This window comes from Populus alba, chromosome 13 (assembly GCF_005239225.2).
Source record: "Populus alba chromosome 13, ASM523922v2, whole genome shotgun sequence".
In the NCBI taxonomy this organism is placed as follows: Eukaryota; Viridiplantae; Streptophyta; class Magnoliopsida; order Malpighiales; family Salicaceae; genus Populus; species Populus alba.
The window spans coordinates 2,390,423-2,413,205 of NC_133296.1; the positions used below are offsets into that span (position 1 = coordinate 2,390,423).

The 22,783-nt window shown below is 38.1% G+C and overlaps 2 protein-coding genes across 7 annotated transcripts; one reads left to right on the plus strand and one right to left on the minus strand.

The window, feature by feature from the left end:
• The first annotated feature begins 751 nt into the window (after window positions 1–751).
• On the plus strand, window positions 752–4,334 carry LOC118053287 (uncharacterized). Its single transcript, XM_073403907.1, has 2 exons — window positions 752–3,550; window positions 3,730–4,334. The coding sequence occupies exons 1-2, from the start codon at window positions 799–801 to the stop codon at window positions 4,119–4,121; spliced, it is 3,144 nt and encodes a 1,047-aa protein (XP_073260008.1). The 5' UTR covers window positions 752–798; the 3' UTR covers window positions 4,122–4,334.
• Window positions 4,335–5,075: 741 nt separating this feature from the next.
• LOC118053313 (uncharacterized) lies at window positions 5,076–6,638 on the minus strand. Of its 6 annotated transcripts, none has more exons than XR_012167664.1 (4): window positions 6,516–6,638; window positions 5,590–5,655; window positions 5,304–5,523; window positions 5,076–5,221 (listed from the first exon to the last, which is right to left on the minus strand). XR_012167664.1 is itself a non-coding variant. In XM_073403908.1 (4 exons), exons 1-4 carry the CDS (start codon window positions 6,586–6,588, stop codon window positions 5,123–5,125), a joined length of 321 nt encoding a protein of 106 aa, XP_073260009.1. In that variant the 5' UTR covers window positions 6,589–6,638; the 3' UTR covers window positions 5,076–5,122. The 6 variants fall into 6 exon arrangements, 2 of the variants coding, with proteins under 2 accessions (XP_073260009.1, XP_034920429.1); XR_012167662.1 differs by having other exon boundaries at window positions 5,590–5,679; window positions 6,516–6,601; XM_073403908.1 differs by having other exon boundaries at window positions 5,304–5,386.
• Window positions 6,639–22,783: the final 16,145 nt, after the last annotated feature.

Consider the following 22,783-nt stretch of genomic DNA (forward strand, 5'->3'; position numbering starts at 1 on the left):
AGATTTTTCTACACGGTCGCTTGCTCGCACCTTGTGACAGATTTTTCTACACGGTCGTTTGCTCCATGTGAAAGACTTTATTACCTGTCTAAGCTATATATTGACTTCGTCTTTTTTCTTCATCCTTCTTCAACGTTACGATTTTTCTAATTTTTTCTGTTTTTTTTTTTAATTTATCATTCGGTTTATTTTGAGCCGATATTCAACATTTGCTATCTTATACTAACTACTGAATTTCCAAGTACTTCATTAATTAGTTGGTGAAGCTTTAATAGGGAGTCAAATTTGGACAACTCAAATTTGAAACGATGACCCACAATATTCTTTGGAAAGGTAGAACAAAGATTATTTAGAAATTTCAGAATGAAAGATTCCTCTACCTTGCAATTCCAATTAATTCAGAGAGCCCGCGTTTAATTAAGCATTATTTCTTCACCGATTCAATTAAAGGAGAGAAAACTGATGCAGGAGATTTTAAAAAAACAAAATATTTTTTTCTTAATTATTTTTATTTTTTTTATTTAGTTTAGAAATGAGCTACGGATTTTGAACAAATGAGCCAACAATTAAGCATCTTTAGAAATTACAGGACTTGGAAATGAGTCTTCCTAAGATTTAGAAATTACAGGTCACTGTTGTTGACGTATATATGTCAAATTCTGTAAAATAAGAACAAAGATGAATACGAAATTTCACAATTAAAAATTCCAATAAACATTCCATTTTTTTTTTTTCTATAAATACCTATCATTGGAGCCTAGAATCTTCATCTGCCGTAGGAAACCATACCCCTTAGACATGATGTCCTTACTACAGAAACCATTCTCAAAGTTTCTCCATGTCCTTTTTTTTCTCCTTCTAATGTGCATTCCTTCTTTCTTTGCCTTTCCTCCTAATTCCTCTGCAACTTCATTTGGTGCTGCCAGATATGTAGCTGCTGATGGTAATAGAGAAGCGGAGGCTCTCCTAAAATGGAAAGCAAGTCTTGATGACAATCACAACCAATCTGTCCTGTCTTCTTGGGTTGGCAGCAGCCCTTGCAAGTGGCTTGGAGTCACTTGTGACAATTCTGGAAGTGTCGCGAATTTCAGCCTTCCAAATTTTGGTCTGAGAGGTACGCTTCATAATTTCAACTTCTCATCCTTCCCCAATCTTCTCGCTCTCAATCTCTCGAGCAATTCACTCTACGGAACTATTCCATCCCACATTAGTAACCTGACCAAAATCACCAATTTAGACTTGAGTGATAATCATTTCACAGGAAATATTCCACATGAGATAGGATTGTTAACAAGACTTAACTTTCTCTACCTTCATGAAAATAATATCGTCGGTTTGATCCCAGTCTCTATTGAAACCCTGAAACACCTATCCATTCTCTGTCTAAGGGGTAACAACCTCTTTGGCTTGATACCTCAAGAGATTGGATCATTACAGTCTCTCAGTTCTCTTGACTTGTCAAGCAATGATTTAACTGGTAGGATCCCTTCTTCAATTGGAAATCTGAGAAACTTATCAATTCTTTCTCTTAGGGATAACAAACTCTCTGGTTTCATCCCTTCTTCTATTGAAGATCTAAGAAACTTATCTATTCTCAAACTCTCGAGAAACAAACTTTCTAGTTCCATTCCTTTTTCTTTTGGGAATATGAGTAAGCTCACTGACTTGTATCTTAGTAAGAATAATCTCACCGGTTTGATCCCAGTTTCTATTGGAACTCTGAAACACCTATCTGTTCTTTATCTAGGATGTAATAATTTATCTGGATCTATTCCTCGGGAAATAGGACAACTTGAATCCCTTGTTATATTGAGTTTATTCAATAATAATCTCAATGGTTCTCTACCCCCCGAGATGAATAATCTCACACATTTGATGGCTTTGCACTTGTCTTCAAACAATTTCACTGGCCATTTACCACGAGACTTGTGCGTTGGTGGGTTGCTTGTAAATTTTACAGCCCACTCCAATCATTTTTCTGGTCCAATCCCTAAAAGCTTGCGAAATTGCACTAGTCTATTTAGATTAAGGCTTGACCGAAACCAATTGACAGGGAATATTTCTGAAGATTTTGGCCTCTACCCACACTTAAACTATGTGGACCTAAGTCACAATGATTTGTCTGGAGAGCTTACGTGGAAATGGGGAAGTTTTCACAACTTGACGAGCCTAAAATTGTCAAACAATAATATCACCGGTGAGATACCATCAGAGCTTGGAAAGGCCACTGGACTACAACTGATTGATCTCTCATCAAATCTCCTAAAGGGGACAATTCCAAAAGAATTGGGGCAGTTGAAAGCGTTGTTCAACCTTACTCTTCATAACAACCATCTTTTTGGTGTCATTCCCTTTGAAATCCAAATGATATCTCAACTTCAATTCCTTAATTTAGCTTCGAATAATATTGGTGGATCAATCCCAAAACAACTGGGAGAGTGCTCAAATTTAGTACAGTTGAACTTGAGTCATAATAAGTTCATAGGGAGCATCCCATCTGAGATAGGCTTCCTGCATTTTCTTGGAAATCTAGATCTCAGTGGGAATGTTCTGGCAGGAGAGATACCATCACAAATTGGGCAATTGAAACAGTTAGAAACGATGAACCTGTCTCACAACAAACTTTCTGGTTTGATTCCAACTGCTTTTGTAGATTTGGTGAGCTTGACAACTGTAGACATCTCCTACAATGAACTAGAGGGCCCTATCCCCAAAATCAAAGGCTTCAATGAAGCTCCATTTGAAGCTTTTATGAATAATAGTGGTCTCTGTGGAAATGTCAGTGGTCTAAAGCCTTGTATATTTCTTACAAGCAGGAGAAAGAGCAACAAAATTGTCATTTTAATTCTTTTTTCTCTCCCGGGCAGTCTACTTCTACTACTTACCATGGTTGGATGTTTATACTTTCGCCACCAAACAAGTAGAGAAAGAATCTCCTTTTTAGGAGAGCGACAAAGTCCACTTAGTTTTGCAGTATGGGGCTATGAGGAGGAGATCCTACATGAAACTATCATCCAGGCCACTAATAATTTCAACTCCAATAACTGCATTGGGAAAGGGGGATATGGAATTGTTTATCGAGCCATGTTGCCAACAGGTCAGGTGGTTGCTGTGAAGAAACTTCACCCATCAAGAGATGGCGAGCTTATGAATTTCATAACTTTTAGAAATGAGATTCGCATGTTAATAGATATTCGACATCGAAATATTGTGAAGTTATATGGATTTTGTACATTAATAGAGCACTCTTTTTTAGTTTACGAGTTCATAGAAAGGGGAAGTTTGAAGATGAATTTATCTAGCGATGAACAGGCGATGGACTTGGATTGGAATAGAAGGCTTAATGTTGTTAAAGGTGTGGCCAATGCATTATCCTATTTGCACCATGATTGCTCGCCTCCAATCATTCATCGGGACATTTCCAGCAGCAATGTTCTTCTAGATTTGGAATACGAGGCTCATGTTTCAGATTTTGGGACAGCTCGGCTCTTGATGCCTGACTCGACCAACTGGACCTCATTTGCTGGCACCTTCGGATACATAGCTCCAGGTACATACTTGATTTCATTCTTAACAAACACACACACACACATATAAGCAGAACAATACAACCAGCACTATGAAAATGGAGGGTTGCTTTTGGATGCTTTAAAGGTTATGTATAATAAATTGTCATATTAGCAGTACGATATAGCCAGTACTATGAAAAAATGACCAGAATCTTTGCAGAGCTAGCTTACACAATGAGAGTGAACGAGAAGTGCGATGTCTACAGCTTTGGAGTGATCACAATGGAAGTAATAATGGGAATGCATCCGGGTGATCTCATCTCATCTCTTTCTGCATCTGCTTTTTCCTCCTCATCGTTCTCTCAAATCAACCAGCATTCATTGTTGAAGGAAGTGATAGACCAACGTATCCCACTTCCTGAAAATCGAGTTGCAGAAGGTGTGGTCTCCATTATCAAAATAGCATTTGCATGCTTGCTTGCCAATCCCCAATCTAGGCCAACCATGAGACAAGTAGCTTCGAAGCTCATAGCTCGATGGCCTTCGCTGCCAAAGTCATTCTCCGCAATAACATTGGAAGATCTGATGCCTCAAACAACTATGACAGGCTGAGAATTTTCCAAAAGATTTTCTATAATTATGTAGCATGTGATTGTTTCTACTTATGTTACTTTCAATTTTCGTAGCTTTGTTTGTAATATATTATTTATATGCTTTGTATTTTGTTTCTTCAACGATTAATATGTTTTAGTACAGTATTATTATCAATCAAAGTGAATAAAGGCTCTCTGCTATAATGAGGACACCTGGGTTTCAAGATTATGTTTCATCCCTTCTAATAAAGGAAATCTTCAATTCAATATTGAGCTTAAATGAATAACACAAAGTATAATTTGTAGACTATATTATAACTATAAATTAGCAAGAGCAAATTGTAAGACAGCAACTCTTGTTATCGCAGACACCTATGTGTTTGTCTACACGGTTTCCCAAAAGGATATAACCTTTCATCTTCCATTCTGTCATCCCCTGTATGGTGGTGATGGTAGGAGTGATTTTGGCAGCACTGATTAATCAGAATCAATAGAGAAAACAAGTCCAGATATAATCTCCTACTACAACCTAAGATGTTCTAAAACATGAGCACTAGCATGAGAGGCTGCTAGAAGGAGATATACCAAGAATTGCTGCACATCCTATGCATCTGCACTTAAACTATGAATCCACACTGATCATGCTACAAAAACTTAAACTATCAACTACAGAGTTCTCCACACTGAACTCTTGAAGAATCCTCTGTGCAGCTTAGATTACAGGACTCCAATAGCAAACTGTCAAAATGCATTTGCCTAAAAAAAAAGAGAGTGAGCAAGTGATTCGGCTTAAGGGAGTGAAACCAAGGGAGTATATTCTTGCTACAAAACCCTCAGCTAACAAAATTTCCTTAGAAGTAAGCACTGAAACACTTGTGGAAAAATATGAACTTTCAAAGTAGTGTGTTGAGTTTGGGCAATTGATCAAAGAAACTTGACATTCTATACAGGCAAGATAAGATATTAAATAAAAACAGCTTTATCCAGCCAGTTCTCAATCACTACACCAAAATTCCCAAACTATGTTGTTTGGACTATAAGCTGGGGTGATGATTTAACTATATGTTTCCAAAAACATATAGTTCTCACTGTCAATACATCAGGATTGGCTCGAATGACCTGATATAAAGTTGAGACTTTATGTGAATATGCAGTTTTTATTTACTGTGAAATCAATTTTAAGTTTATAGAGAACGTTTACCTTTTCAATGGCTTGTAATCCAATTGATGGACAATTGAAGAAAGGAACCAGAAATTTCAAATTGCGTGAATACAACTTAGTACCTGATCAAAAAGCAAGGGGAATGAAGATTGAATTCCAAGTAATGCAAGCAGACTCTTATAGACTTCGTCAACGATGTATCACATCATGGAACAATTCGAGACGAGAATTTGATTGAATATAGTTTCCTCCTCAGTATCTGATGAGTTAGCATAAATGAAACTGCTGAAGATGTATAATCACATAAAAGATCAAAGGTTTTTACCTTGGAATTTAATAGTTGGATCTTCAAAGATACAATCTTCATCATAAATCGCTGACGTGAAAACCCCTGCTTTTAAGTAATTATCTGGATCTTCAATTGAGAGTAGGGTTGAGATTTTCATGGAATCATATCCAACGCAATCCCAAAACTTATGCTTGAGAATAAAATGCAAACAAAACTGAGGTTTTGTTTCTATTTCATTTTCGATGAATAAGGTGCAATTTTCTAGTTCAAGCCATAACTAGACAAGGCTACAAAGGAAGTGGCGGTAACCGTAAACAGGAAAGAAGAGTAATATCCAAAAACAAAAAGTCTACAGCCCACAAACAAGAGAGAAGGTCATTCAGCAGCAAGAAAATGGTCTGTGGCAAGATCTAAATAGACATACTGTCAAGAACATTGCCAAGAAACACAATACTGATGCCAAAAAACTGACAACCCCGTAGAGCAGCCCCCTTACATAGAAACCAACAGCCCTCAAGAAACCTTATTCCATAGAAATTAGCCCAATAGCACACAACCAGCAGTTATCATCAAATTAGCAATCAGATAGGTAAAGGAAGGGACACAAAGGGCACAACATAGCTGATTTTTGTGCTTAAAAAAAATGCAGGGAGATGAAGTCCCTCAAGTCAAACCAACAAATCCAAAATCAGTAACACCAGCACACTATAGACAGGAAGGAAATGGTTCAAAGGATGATGAATGCAGATATGAACAACACCTAATTCGGATTTCAAAAATAAAAAAATCAAGATAACTTAAGTTCAATCATTAAAGTAAAAACAAGAGTCGACTTAGCTGCAAGAAAAGGCCATAACCCAATTATTATCTTGGTTCCTAAAATGCGAACTTCACTCAACTGAGAGGGGAAATCAAGAAAGCAACCAAACAATCAGTATAAAATTCAATGAGCAGATAAATACCTGTGACGAAATAAGCATTCTCATAATCAGACTTGAGGATCATTATAACGTCATCAATACCAGAAACAACCATTCCATAATCTCATTTCTGCAGTTTTCGCCTTCAGGTTAGCTTCTTCTCCCACTCTTCAAATATATTTCATTCCTTACTGTTCAGGGTGAATTTTAATTCACCGGTCCCTGTTGATGCACGCGTGAGTTGATTCAAGCGTGCTTCTTGTGGCAAGCCGGGTCATTGGCTTGGCCGTGATTGGGTTAGGTCGGATGGGTCAAACACAGCCTAAAAAGAATGAGATTAGGCCGGGCTGGTCCTCAAGCACAGCCAACCCAATATGTTTCGGGCTGAGAGTGTGTTTGGCAAAATCACTTTTTATGTCAAAACACGTCCTTATATCTTATCCCTTTATTTTCATCTCTTTTTATTTTGATATTTAGCCAAACATATCATTTCGGATATTAGAAAATTATAAAAACATTCGTGGAGCCTTTTTGAATTTATTTATAGGTCATTCACATATTTTTTAGGTAATTCACTGTATAATTGATCTAAGAATTTTTATTGTGAAATACAAATTCGGTGTATGATATATTTTTTTTCCTTAAAAAATACATGCATTGATTTAAATTTATTTTATTGTTTATTCACTAACGTCTGAGCCATAAATACTATATGTTTTTTTTTACTATGTAATATTTACCACCGTTAGAGTTAGAAGTATTTGTAGTTGAATATTTATTGATGTCAGAGTCAGGAATATTACAAGTAAATCATCGTAGCATAAACCAATAAAATTTTAGCAATTTAAGACAAAAACCAGTAATGCAGTCTGCCTCAAGCAAGATATTTAGGGGGGTAATAAAATCTTTCTTTTTATATAACCAGTCCCGTATAATAGAATCTTTGTTAATAGTTAGGATTCCTAGTAATTATAATAGTAGGTGACGACTTATAAAACAAAATCTTTTCCCATCAAAAAAACAAAATTCAAAAATATACTTTTTTTTTATTTTTATTAATTATTTTAAGATCATTGCAATGTCGGACACGATAGTGCAAGAGTCCACATCCTACAATGTGACAGTTTGTGACCATTCATGACGGATTCATTAAGCAAAGAAAAGCTGTTTCGGACCATTTGACCACGATAAAAGGTTGATTTCAAACGGACATAATAGCAATCAAATTCAAGAAAGTGAAAGCAAAGAAAACCACAATAACACATTAACTATCGACCAGGTATTTATGATAAATTTGTGGCCTATATAAATTTGAGGATAAAGACCAACACCAAATTTCTGATATTCTGAACTTTTGATTTACTATGACCCGTTCCGTCGACAAGACTAAAGAAAACACAAAGAGAACATGACTTCCTGAGACCGCAGGGCACAATCTGGGACCAAGGGAGTTTACTAGCTATTGGATTTCCACCTTCATGATGCATCAAGTCCATTCGTAAGTTTAAACCCAATGAGCACGATAAACAGGTTATTGGTCGGTGTCATTTCTAGTTGAGAATAAGCCTTAACCTTTAGTTTAGCCAAATGTTTTTTAATTTATATATATAGAATAATAGTAATATACAATAGTTAAGATAAAGAATACAACACTAGTATAATAATGCCTATAATATTTTCTATATAGTATACATTCTATAATATGCTCCCTCAAGTTAAGGGTAGAGGATCAACTCGAAGCTTGAAATAAAAAGCAGTAAACGAAGCAGTAGGAAGTGGCTTAGTAAAGACATTTGCAAGTTAATCCTGAGAGGAAATAAAACGAATTTGAATCTCCTTCTTCGCAACTGTGTCTCGGACAAAATGATAATCAACCTCAACATGTTTTGTGCAAGCATGAAAAACAGGATTCACAAATAAATAAGTAGCACTAAGGTATCACACCAAATGATAGGAGCAGAAACAAATGAAATTTAAAGATTTGTTAATAAATATTGAAGCCAAATTACCTCATCAATGCCATTTTCTAAGGCTTTAGTAGAGGAGCGAGCAACTGTACGTTGCTTGTAGATTTTCTATCAGAAATACTACCTACCCAATTTGCATATGTAAAGCTATGTAATGCAAAGGAAGAACTACAAGTAATATGTAGGTCATGTGTTGTTGTACCTTTAAGATAACATAAAATGCGTTTAAAGGCAGCGCAATGAAAATCTGTAGGAGCATGCATAAATTGACAGACTTTGTTAACAACAAAGCAAATATTTGGTCTCGTAAAAGTGAGATATTGAGGAGCTCCCACAATTTGACAAAAGCGTGTATCATTAGAAAACAAAGGATCTGGCAATATGATAGCTTTGGATGTAGAGATAGGAGTATCAACAGGTTTGCAAAATATCATACTAGCCCTAGTGAGGATGTCAAGTGTATATTTATGTTGTCGTAGCATAAAACCCATACCAATAGATTGAACCTCAATACCCAAAAAGTAATGAACATTACCCAAGTTGTGAAGCTTAAATTCTTATCTCAATAGCTGTATAAGGTGTTGAAGCAAAAGAGAGTTACTACCCGTAGGCAGAATATCATCAACATAGACCAGAACATAACAAATATCAGTATCAACAGAGAAGATAAATAATGAGGTATCCACTTTGGAGGCGTGAAAACCAATTGATAGTAGAAAGTCATTCAGACGAGTGTACTAAGCTCACGGAGCCTGTTTTAAACCATATAAAAACTTATGCAGTCTACACACATGAGAGGGGAGAGCAGAATCAACAAAACCTAGAGGTTGTTTCATGTAGACCTCTTCATCAAGAACTCCATTGAGAAAAGCATTATGGATATCAAGCTGATGAATTTTCCAATCACACGAAACTGTAATAGATTAATCTGACGGTCGCCTGCTTGATAAACAGACTAAAGGTTTCAGAGTAATCAATACCTTCTTGCTAAGTGAAATCTTTAGCAACTAGGCGCGTCTTATACCTCTTAATGCTGCCATTAACTCTGCGTTTAATCTTGTACACCCACCGACTACCAATAACAATCATCGAAGGGTGAAACGACACCAAGGTCCAAGTTTTGTTAGCGCGTAAGGCCTGAATTTCCTCACTCATAGCACTATGCCATGCCTTATACCTGTTAACATCATTAAAAATAATTGTTTCATAAGTAGGAGGAGATACTATGCGACTGATGGAAGTAGTAGTGGCAATGGTAGTTGTTGTGGACAGTGTTGTCTTTGGCTGCCTAGGACGGAGGACCATGTGATGTTGACGAGTAGCTGGTCATGGAGGAGAAGAGCCTCTACCTGTAAGTTGATGGAGAGGATAAGAGGAGAGATCTACATAGAGCTACAGGCCGGCTGAAGAGTCTGTAAAGGGACTGGTTGGCACAACAAATACCGGCGAACCTGCTGTAGAACTGGTCTGAACATCTATTGATGGAGAACCTATTCCTACATAATGATCATTGGAAAAACAAGCAGATGGTAACAATATAGCATGGTTGGCCGGTGATGAAGTGGTTACAAAATCTATGGGCAAGTGGAGGGTCTATTGGGGTGCAACAGAAGGCAAGACAGGGGTGCTGGTTTGGCAAGGGTGTGAAGCAATAGGCTAAAAAATTTAGAGAGGATTCAAGGGTAAAAGGTGTGTAGGTTGTGTGGAGGGTACTGGTGTATGTGTTATCCATTCAAAATTCATAAAAGGGAAGAATCTTCATGAAAACAAACATGATGAGAGACATAAATATGTTGAGATGCTAAATAAAGACAATGATAGCCAAGATGAGATGAGTTATACCCTAAGAAGAAACATGAAGAGGAATGAAAATCCAATTTGTGAGCATGATATGGACGCAAAAAGGGGAAACAAAGACACCCAAACGAAGATTTATTTTGGAGAACAAGAGTAGGCATGCAATTAATAAGATATACTGATGATTCAAAAGCATAGTTCTAAAATTGTAATGGTGCCCTACATTAGCCTAAAAGAGTGAGGTTGGTTTCGACAATATGCCAATAATGACGCTCAATGGTGTCGTTTTGTTCATGAGTATAAGGACAGATTAACCGATGATGAATACCAATAGTCTGAAAGAACAAAACTGATTTAACTTACAATATTCACCACCCATTAAGTCTGAACAAATTTAATCTTACATGAAAACTAACACTCTACAAGTGTTTGAAAACGATGAAAAATGGAAAACACATCAGATTTGGCAAACAAGAGGATAATACCATAAATGTTTTGTATGAGCATCGATAAATATAACAAAGTGATGGAAACCATCAAAAGAAAACATAGGGGCAAGACCCCAAACATCACTTAATATTAAATCAAGTGGGGGTAGTGGTTTTGTGACCCGTAAGTAGCAACGACTTGCTTAAAGGACAAGCTTGACACTGAGTAAGAGAACGTCTAGAAGTGTATACTATTTTATTATTGGAAAGTAAAAAATTTAAAATGCAAGGGGTTGGTTGACCCAAACAACGATGCCACATATTGGCAGTCACGGAGAGGTGAGGACACCAAAAAACTTGAGGAATTGACATGACAAAAGACTCGGATAGGACATAGAGACCATCATTATTTTGACCGGAAAGGAGAACTTCCTTGGTGATGAGATCCTTGATATACAACATAGAAGCGTGAAATTTAAAAAAACATGATTATCATGACATAATTAAAACATATAATAACGGTTTGGTAATATGGGGCACATGAAAAATATTAGATAATGTGAAAATATGCTTTTACCGCCACCAACATGCAAATGATCATTACCAAGATAGGGTGCAAAATCGATCAAAGTTGCAAGATTAGGTGTGATGTGTTGATTCGTGCTGGTGTCGGGGAACCAAGTTGCAGCAAGAACGTTCCCAACAGTAAGATGAGCATAGAGCTACTAGGTACTGCCGTGAAACTGGAGACAATGAGTAGTTGTGTGACCAAAATTTGAGCACAATTGGCAACATATATTCTATTGTCTAGACCACTGTCCAACCCCTATGTTGCGTCTGTTCTGCTACCAATTATTTGGCCTCTAGTCGGCAGCAGATTGGAACCTGTTCTGGTGATTGTAGCAGTTGTTGTTGGGATGCCAATTGCAACGAGAACGCCCCCTATTGCGACTGAAATTTGAGTTGTGATGCGACATAACGAGATGGGTAAAGAGGGATGTGGTGTTGGCAGCAGTGATGACTACAACAGTAGAGATGAAAATAGCAGAGAGGGATTTGCGTCCATAGAATGAAGGGAGTTCTTGTGCAGAACTTCATGGGTAAGAAGGTGGCTGTGAAGGTCAGCATACGATAGCAATTCTATCTTGGTTATAAGACTCATCACCAAGTCTTTGAACTCACTGTGAAGACTATGAAAAACATATAAATTAAATTCTTCAAGAGACATGGGCTAACCAGCAACAACCAATTCATCAAATAACAATTTGACTTGCTGCATGTATATACTAACCGATGAGTCACCTTGTTGAAGATCTTGAAAGGAACCATGGAGTTGCATGATGCAAGAATTAGACGGAGACGCAAGAGCTTTCTCAAGAGTGCACCAAGGCATTGCGAGGTATAACAATTTACCACGAGATGCAACACATCCACGGAGAGAGAGGAGAGTAATGCACTCAAAATAAGTTGATCTTATTGCTTCCAATGAAGAAAAGAAGGGCTGATTGTAGAGGAAGAACCAATAGAAATGTTAGAAACATGGGATGGAGGACATGATACTGATTCATCAATGAAGTGAAAAGCACCTTGATAAAAAAGATAGGGCTTCATCTGCATTCGCCAATAGAGATAACTTGTGTTCGTAAGTTTCAATGAAATAACTTGGTGGGTGTTGAATAGAGCGACGATAGTTGGAGTTTGTGTTCCTATAATGTGCAGAGGAACGACAGAAACATGTGAGGAGGAGTCATTGGCGTGTTCTGCAAGTGAAGGCTGCAGTTGTTGTCGAAGAACACCACTAGCAGCTTGTAAATGGTTGGTCGGCTGTAGCAGCTTGTAGATGGCTGACAATTTAAATTTTTAAAACTTTCAACTTTAAATTTGATTTTTTTATATTTAATTTAATTATGTTTGTCGCACCCCCCCAAAAATCCGTCTTGCGGGTTCGACTGGCGAATTTTTTATTTTTGGTTTGTTTGATTTGGTTCTTTGGAGTCGCCACCTAGTATTTTGGTCACTAGGAACCCTAACCGGTCTCAGAGATTGAGTACGGGGACTGGTTGCGTAAAGGGAAGGTATTAGCACCCCAAATACGCCCTACCTAAGGTAAGCTGCATTTGTTTTATTGTCTGATAAAAACTAAGGTGTTATTATACTTCTAGTCGTTGGTCTGTTTATGGTTCAAGAAAAATCCTTCCTCGGTAAGAAGGTCTTTTTATCTTATCGGGTAAAAATCCTAACCGTTCTAACGTCCATACCAAAAAATTTTATTAATAATACTTAGGAATACGTTTTACGTATAAATTCGTAATCCCAAATATTAAAATAAAACAAAAAGATTTTTTTTAGAATTTTTGAAAATATTGGCCTAGTTCTCATGGCTTGAATAAACTGGTTATTAAAGCCAAAATGCATGTTAATACATATATTGTTTTGAAAATTTTTCTTTGTTGTATGAAAATATGATGTTATATATATTTATATGTATATATTGGAGAGACTAGGCCGTATTTTAAAACAAAAACAATTTTTTGGAAAATATTATTTTTTTTTATGCTTTGGCGAAAATCAGGTATTTTAATACTGAGCTTGTATCCTTACGGTATAAAAATACAACCCAATATTAATCCATTTTTGATAAAAATATGCAGAAAAATCAACAACATTTTTAGGGACTTTTTAGAATTTTTTTGAAAGCAAAAACATTTTTTATTCTGAAAATCTTTGATGTTTTGACGAAAACCGGGTATTTATAACACTGGTTTTGTATCTTTACAGTATAAAAATACAAACCAGAATTAAAACATTTTTTGACAAACATATGCAGAAAAATCAACAATATTTTTATTTTTTATATATATAAAATACATTTTTTATATATATAACATATATAACACATATATAATAATAATAATAATAATAATAATAATAATAATAATAATAATAATAAAATATAATTATAATATATTTATATATTAAAAGGGGTGGGCCGGCCCAAACTAAACTGGGCCGGACCCAGCCCACAGTCGTTGGGCCGACTCGGCCCAACAAGTACCGGGCCGACCTCGGCCCAAAAGTACTGGGCCGAACTCGGCCAAAAAATAATTAACCTCGGTCTGGGCCGGACCCGGCCCAGACCTCCGGACTGGGCCAGATCTCTCTGGCCCGGTCCACATAATTCTGGGCCAGACAACATCTGGCCCAGAGCAATTAAAAAACGCAGGGGGGGGAATTATTTCCCCCCCTCGTCCCCTGCATGCAGAACGCCTCTGCATGCAGGAGACGAAATTTAAGAAACAAAAAGAAAAAAATGTGCAGGGGAGAGAGAAGCGTACCTGGCACGGCGGAGACGACGGCTTGGTGGCGGTGCTGCTGCGGAGACGGTGGCAGCTTGGCTTACGGACGGCGGTTCAGGCGGTTTTCTCTCTCTCTCCTCCCTTCGGGTCTCTCTCTCTCTATTCCTCTCGGGGTCTCCCCTTTTTTTCCTCTCGGTTTTTCTTCTCTTTTTATAGGGGCAGAACCGTGGGGGACCATCGGGTGTAACGGATGGTCGGCCAACATCTAAAGGTGGTGGGGGCGAGGAGAGAGAGAGGCGCGGGATGGTTTTTGAAAACGGTTTTCTTCTTCTGTTGCAGGTTCGGGGGGGAAAAGAAGAAGAGGAACAGTGTCGTTCAAAACGACACCGTTCCGGTCCTCTTTTTTTTTTTTTTTTTTTTTTTTTAATATATGAAACGGCGTCGTTTTGGATAAAACGCGCCGTTTCATTTAAATGGCCAAACTTCAAATCAGTCCCCCAAATTTGGTCCCCGCCCCTCTTGTTGGCCGCCTTTTTCACTTTGGTCCTTGGCCTCTGATTTAAGCAATTGAGCCCCTAATTGATCAATAAACTTTTCAATTTCTTCAATTAAGCCCCTGAACCGAAAAAGTGCAGCCCCTCCATTTACGCGCCTCTTCCAATTTGGTCCCTGGTTTCGGATTTTCTTAATTAAATCCCTAATTGGCCCTTAAACTTCAATATTTATGCAATTGAGCCCCTGATTTGACCCAATAAATTCCTAAAAAATATATTTTGGCCCAAGAACTTAAATTTCTCCAAATTAAAGCCCAAATTGACTTAAAAATCAATTTTTCTTGCCATCAAATCTTCTATAAATTCAATCAAAAATCCAATTAAGTCCATAAACATTCAAATTTGGGCTTTTCTCCTCAAAATTCAAATTTTCCTTCTCAATAGGGCTTTTCATCCTTCAAGAATATACTGTCAAAAATTCAATCCTTGTATTTTTTAAATTCCTTGACCAATTTTCTGACTTTTTTTCGGGCGCTTCTGCCTACGGTTATTTTCTAACCTCTTTTGGCTATTTATTTTATTTTTTTAGGGGGACCCAAAAATGGGTTACAACAGATGCCCCCTCTTTATAATACTTACGGAGCATGGGTTTTGCGCAGTAAGTGTTATAAAGATAAACCCAAAACGGAACTCCGAAACTGATATGGTCGAAGCTTGATTTATCTGAAACTTTGTCCTTTACAACAATCCTCCTTAGCCCAAAACTATGATCCAAACTTAGTCATCTCGAGATCCTTATCCAGCGATCCTCTGAATTATTACTTTAGTTTTGATCAACATGGAAATCCATCTGAGATCCCATTTGGTGATCTCCTTTAACCTGGAATCCCATTTGGCGATTCCTTTACTCATAACCAATACAAAAATGTGTGTGTGGTCTCTTTATGATGGGTGACCTGCCCGAATGGAAAAGGGAAAGAGTGGTCTCATTCTTTAGGTGACCTACCCAGAGGGAAGAATGACCTCATTATTATGGGTGACCTACCCAGGTAAAAAAAAGATGAAGAATGGTCTCATTGTATGGGTGACCTACCCAGAAAAATAATGGTCTCATTGTATGGGTGACCTACCCAAGAAAAATGATGGTCTTATTGTATGGGTGACGAACCCGAGAAAAATGATGGTCTCATTGTATGGGTGACGAACCAAGAAAAATGATGGTCATTGTATGGGTGACCTACCCAGGAAAAATGATGGTCTCATTGTATGGGTGACGAACCCAAGAAAAATGATGGTCTCATTGTATGGGTGACCTACCCAGGAAAAAAGATGGTCTCATTGTATGGGTGACGAACCCAAGAAAAATGATGGTCTCATTGTATGGGTGACCTACCCAGGAAAAATGATGGTCTCATTGTATGGGTGACCTACCCAGGAAAAATGATGGTCTCATTGTATGGGTGACGAACCCAAGAAAAATGATGGTCTCATTGTATGGGTGACGAACCCAAGAAAAGTGATGGTCTCATTGTATGGGTGACGAACCCGAGAAAAAAGATGGTCTCATTGTATGGGTGACGAACCCAAGAAAAGTGATGGTCTCATTGTATGGGTGACGAACCCGAGAAAAAAGATGGTCTCATTGTATGGGTGACGAACCCAAGAAAAATGATGGTCTCATTGTATGGGTGACGAACCCAAGAAAAATGATGGTCTCATTGTATGGGTGACGAACCCAAGGGGAAGAATTCTGTAAACTCCATGCTTTTCTAAGAAATGGTTTCAATATGAGGTCCCTTCTAGCGACCTTCCTTGATGAATGTCGAAGTACGAGATCCCTTCTGGCGATCTCAAATAACTTGGAATCCCATCTGGCGATTCCTTTTATTCAAAGCTGAAATATTAGGTCCCTTCTGACGACCTCCATCGAAATATGAGATCCCTTCTGGCGATCTCCTTTAGCCAAACAACTTGGAATCCTATCTGGCGATTCCTTTTATACCAAAGCTGAAATTTGAGGTCCCTTCTGGCGACCTCCATTGATGAATATCGAAAACGAGACCCCTTCTGGCGATCTCAAACAACTTGGAATCCATCTAGCGATTCCTTTTATTCAAAGCTGAAATATGAGGTCTCTTCTGGCGACCTTCATCGAAATATGAGATCTCTTCTAGCGATCTCCTTTAGCCAAACAACTTGGAATCCCATCTGGCGATTCCTTTTATACCAAAGCTGAAATTTGAGGTCCCTTCTGGCGACCTCCATTGATGAATATCGAAAACGAGACCCCTTCTGGCGATCTCAAACAACTTGGAATCCCATCTGGCGATTCCTTTTATTCAAAGCTGAAATATGAGGTCCCTTCTGGCGACCTTCATCGAAATACGAGATCCCTTCTGTCGATCTCAACAACTTGGAATCCCATTTGGTGATTCCTTTTTACCGAATGCTGTCCATGTCGTTCTTCCTGCTGGCAGGGTTTGAAAACCATTATCTTCTCTTCTTGTTGTTCTAGAATCAACTCAATGATTCTTTCTTCGTCCATAATCTTGTTGGAATGCGCTACGATCTCCTCCTGTAACGATCCAAAAAACATATATGCAATGATTTATGATTAGATGCAATGCATGCATTCATACCTGGTTTTTGAAACATAGGTCCCAGCCTCTTCTTCTAGTTCATGAGACTCCCTCTTAACATGAACTTGCTTTTGAAGTCGTATGCTGGACTTATCTCTCGTGTTGCCTATCATATTCTTGGAGAAAAGGTCTTTGACTTTCTTCAAGTAGTCCTTTTCTCAAAATGTATGACTTGTATTTGCCTCTCTGTCATGCTTTTGTCAAATGTTTTAGCTTGGTTTTCAAATCGTAGGCTTTCGTAAAACTTTTCATAAAACATCTCGTCTTGCCCCCAGTGTAGGGGTGCGATCCTAGTCTGGGTTTTTTATATAGAGAAGAAATTCATTTCGACTCAAAACAAAACCACCAACAAAAAACTCTTTAGAGAGTGAAAGGACAATAATGATGTGTTTTTTTTTTCAAAAAATGCACATTGTTTAGGATTGATAAACTCTATTTTTGTCTTGAAAGAAAATTTTACAGGTGATGTATCAATTCATTATGTTATCCAGAGGTGAGGTTGTATTTCAAGGGTAGCTTTTCTTAAATTTCATATTAAACCATTTTATGATACTTTATTTGTAACCACTCAACTTGTTCCAAAAGTGCATAATCTCATCATTTATTTAAAGAAAAGGTAGGCTCAAAGATAAAATAAAAAATCTGGCTGATAAAATGAGCTCTGAATGCTCACTAGAGAAAATAAAAAGCAAAGACAAAAGCATGCTAAGGCAAATAAAGTTGTTTTACATTTTGAAAACTACGAGAAGTTCTTGGGTCAACCCGTTCTGAAACTTCTTCTAGTGTGTGGAAAGTCAACCGAGGCAATGCTTCATCTTCCTTCCCCATTTGCGTTTCCTTGTCTTCTCCTTCGATCTCGCCTTCTTCATTATTAACGATTCTTGACCAAGGTTTTCCAACCTTTATCCCCTATCACTTTTGTAATGACCAGGCAATGGATTTGAACTGATATTGGGTGCGTCTTCAAATGACACCCATCCTATCTTGATGAGCTTCAACAACTTGTTCTTGAAACCATAGCACGTTTCAAGACAATGCCCGGGAATACCAGCATGGTACTCGCAAGTCAAATCAGGCTTATACCAGATGGGGAATGGTGGCTGTAGTGGTAATGTAGGGATAGGAGCTATTTGTCCAATGCTTAGTAGTTTGGCATATATGTCCTTTAGAGGCATGGGTAATGGCGGTAGTTGTTCTGAAATGTATCTTGTGTTTGGTCGTTGGTGGTTGTTTTGGGTGTTTGACTGGCCATTTGCTCGATTAGGGGAAAAAGGTTTGTTAAAGTTTTATGTGGGCCACATGAGAGGTAGGTATTTGTGGGTTATATGAATCTGTTATCTTGTCATTGGACCCACCTTCGAAGTTGTTAACGGGACCTTTCATTTTTCTTCCGAAAATACCCTTTGTCTCCAATGGCTCAATTATGCGTCCAACTTTAATCCCTTGCTCTATTCTTTCCGCTATGCGTACAACATCATAGAAATGTTGAGATGAGCTACCCATTAAATGCTCATAGTAGGGTGCCTTGGATGTGTTGGCGAACAAAGTCACCATCTCTGTTTCTATCAAAGAGGGTTGCACATGAATGGCCTCGTCCCTCCACCTTTGCGCATAAGCCCTTACTGATTCTTGGCTTCTTTTTTTCCATTGACATAAGGCTCGTTCGATCTGGAGCAATTTCCAAATTGAACTTGTATTGCTTAAGGAAAGCCTCAACTAAATCCTTCCATTTCTTGATCTTGGCATTATCCAGCCTCATGTACCAACTTAGCGCCGACCCCGATAGACTATCTTGGAAAAAGTAGATCAGTAACTTATCGTCATGAATCACCTCAGCCATCTTATTGCAATAAGATCGAAGGTGAGTGTTTGGGCATTCCAACCCAGTGTACTTTATAAACTCCGGTATCCTAAATTTTTTTGGTACCGTGATGTTTGGTACCAAGCATATTTTCAGATGCTCGCATGGGGTCAAACCAGTCATTTCCCTCGACTGCTCTTAACCTTTCTTCCAAGGCTGATATCTTGTCATCGTTCATAAATCTGGTGGACCTATTATCGGGAGGCCTTTCCACAGTGATGTGAGCTTGAGGGGGCTGAATGGGAATGGTAGGTGCAAAGTGCTGCCCCGTCACTGATTCTGCCCCCAAAGTTCTGAGATGCCCCCGGAACATGAACTGATGGTGCTCATATGGTGGTTGGGTAGACGTTCCCTCCCGTTCTTGACTCTTAAAAGTTGCTCAAGCAGATTGGTCAGTCGAGAAACTTCATTTTTCACAGATTCCAACTCGGTCTGGTAATGCGACTCTAATTAAGCTCTTTCTTCGTTTTCCATTCTTGATATGGACCGGGTTTGGTGGACTCTGGATGTGGGACCTATGTTTCACGATCTGGAATGCATGTGATGCATAAGTGATGCGCGATGAGTATAATATTGCAAAAAGATACATAACCTAAGGACAAGCTCTATTTATTAAGTTAGAGTGGGTAAGTTTTCTATCTGGTCTTGAAGGGTCTCATATCTGCCCAGTGACGTTCTTCGTAAAGACAGTATGGGGGCGTTGCAAGGAACAGTTAAGACACGTATGTCCACCATTACCAAGCAGGCACTCAGATATGAGTTGGGTGTTTCACGCATTTAAACCCTGACCAATAGTCTTAGGGTAAATCGCTAATTCCCCACTTAACTTAAGGCTTGTGTGTGCTTTTCAAAATTAAGGCAAGTGATGCATGAGACAATTGTATATAATGCATGAATAAATACGCGTAAAAATAAAAACAAATACACGATTAAATAAAAGGAAAGGCATATAAAAAATAAGCACATGCAAACACAAATAAATCAGACAAAAACAAAGCTTAGTCTACAAGGTCCCCAGCGGAGTCGCCATTCTGTCGCACCCCCCCAAAAATCCGTCTTGCGGGTTCGACTGGCGAATTTTTTATTTTTGGTTTGTTTGATTTGGTTCTTTGGAGTCGCCACCTAGTATTTTGGTCACTAGGAACCCTAACCGGTCTCAGAGATTGAGTACGGGGACTGGTTGCGTAAAGGGAAGGTATTAGCACCCCAAATACGCCCTACCTAAGGTAAGCTGCATTGTTTTATTGTCTGATAAAAACTAAGGTGTTATTATACTTCTAGTCGTTGGTCTGTTTATGGTTCAAGAAAAATCCTCCTCGGTAAGAAGGTCTTTTATCTTATCGGGTAAAAATCCTAACCGTTCTAACGTCCATACCAAAATTTTATTAATAATACTTAGGAATACGTTTTACGTATAAATTCGTAATCCCAAATATTAAAATAAAACAAAAAGATTTTTTTTAGAATTTTTGAAATATTGGCCTAGTTCTCATGGCTTGAATAAACTGGTTATTAAAGCCAAAATGCATGTTAATACATATATTGTTTTGAAAATTTTCTTTGTTGTATGAAAATATGATGTTATAATATTTATATGTATATATTGGAGAGACTAGGCCGTATTTTAAAACAAAAACAATTTTTGGAAAATATTATTTTTTTTATGCTTTGGCGAAAATCAGGTATTTTAATACTGAGCTTGTATCCTTACGGTATAAAAATACAACCCAATATTAATCCATTTTTTGATAAAAATATGCAGAAAAATCAACAACATTTTTAGGGACTTTTTTAGAATTTTTTTGAAAGCAAAAACATTTTTTTATTCTGAAAATCTTTGATGTTTTGACGAAAACCGGGTATTTATAACACTGGTTTTGTATCTTTACAGTATAAAAATACAAACCAGAATTAAAACATTTTTGACAAACATATGCAGAAAAATCAACAATATTTTTATTTTTTTATATATATAAATACATTTTTTATATATATAACATATATACACATATATAATAATAATAATAATAATAATAATAATAATAATAATAATAATAATAAAATATAATTATAATATATTTATATATTAAAAGGGGTGGGCCGGCCCAAACTAAACTGGGCCGGACCCAGCCACAGTCGTTGGGCCGACCTCGGCCCAACAAGTACCGGCCGACCTCGGCCAAAAGTACTGGGCCGAACTCGGCCCAAAAAATAATTAACCTCGGTCTGGGCCGGACCCGGCCCAGACTCCGGACTGGGCCAGATCTCTCTGGCCCGGTCCACATAATTCTGGGCCAGACAACATCTGGCCCAGAGCAATTAAAAAACGCAGGGGGGGGAATTATTTCCCCCCCTCGTCCCCTGCATGCAGAACGCCTCTGCATGCAGGAGACGAAATTTAAGAAACAAAAAGAAAAAAAATGTGCAGGGGAGAGAGAAGCGTACCTGGCACGGCGGAGACGACGGCTTGGTGGCGGTGCTGCTGCGGAGACGGTGGCAGCTTGGCTTACGGACGGCGGTTCAGGCGGTTTTCTCTCTCTCTCCTCCCTTCGGGTCTCTCTCTCTCTATTCCTCTCGGGGTCTCCCCTTTTTTCCTCTCGGTTTTCTTCTCTTTTTATAGGGGCAGAACCGTGGGGGACCATCGGGTGTAACGGATGGTCGGCCAACATCTAAAGGTGGTGGGGGCGAGGAGAGAGAGAGGCGCGGGATGGTTTTTGAAAACGGTTTTCTTCTTCTGTTGCAGGTTCGGGGGGGAAAAGAAGAAGAGGAACAGTGTCGTTCAAAACGACACCGTTCCGGTCCTCTTTTTTTTTTTTTTTTTTTTTTTTTAATATATGAAACGGCGTCGTTTTGGATAAAACGCGCCGTTTCATTTAAATGGCCAAACTTCAAATCAGTCCCCCAAATTTGGTCCCCGCCCCTCTTGTTGGCCGCCTTTTTCACTTTGGTCCTTGGCCTCTGATTTAAGCAATTGAGCCCCTAATTGATCAATAAACTTTCAATTTCTTCAATTAAGCCCCTGAACCGAAAAAGTGCAGCCCCTCCATTTACGCGCCTCTTCCAATTTGGTCCCTGGTTTCGGATTTTCTTAATTAAATCCCTAATTGGCCCTTAAACTTCAATATTTATGCAATTGAGCCCCTGATTTGACCCAATAAATTCCTAAAAAATATATTTTGGCCCAAGAACTTAAATTTCTCCAAATTAAAGCCCAAATTGACTTAAAAATCAATTTTTCTTGCCATCAAATCTTCTATAAATTCAATCAAAAATCCAATTAAGTCCATAAACATTCAAATTTGGGCTTTTCTCCTCAAAATTCAAATTTTCCTTCTCAATAGGGCTTTCATCCTTCAAGAATATACTGTCAAAAATTCAATCCTTGTATTTTTAAATTCCTTGACCAATTTTCTGACTTTTTTTCGGGCGCTTCTGCCTACGGTTATTTTCTAACCTCTTTTGGCTATTTATTTTATTTTTTTAGGGGGACCCAAAAATCTACCCCTGTTCACATAATGAATAGAACCTGTCCTTAGGTTGTATGTGCTATTGTTATTTGCATAAGGGCAAACCCTTCTTGAAGCATCTTGAACTCAAGACTTATGGGTGACACATTGGCCGTTACTCCGAAAATTTTCATTGTAGAGTTTGGGCAAAAATCACGATTCTTGTCCATCATACAAGAGTTACGACCATATTGTCACCTCTCGAAGGGTGAGTTCGTCATATAGATTACATGTTCATACATTTTTCATGCATGCGCCAGAATGAAAAGTAGGTCCCCTACGAGTCTACAACACCCGACTTTGAATGAAGAAAAACACGGAA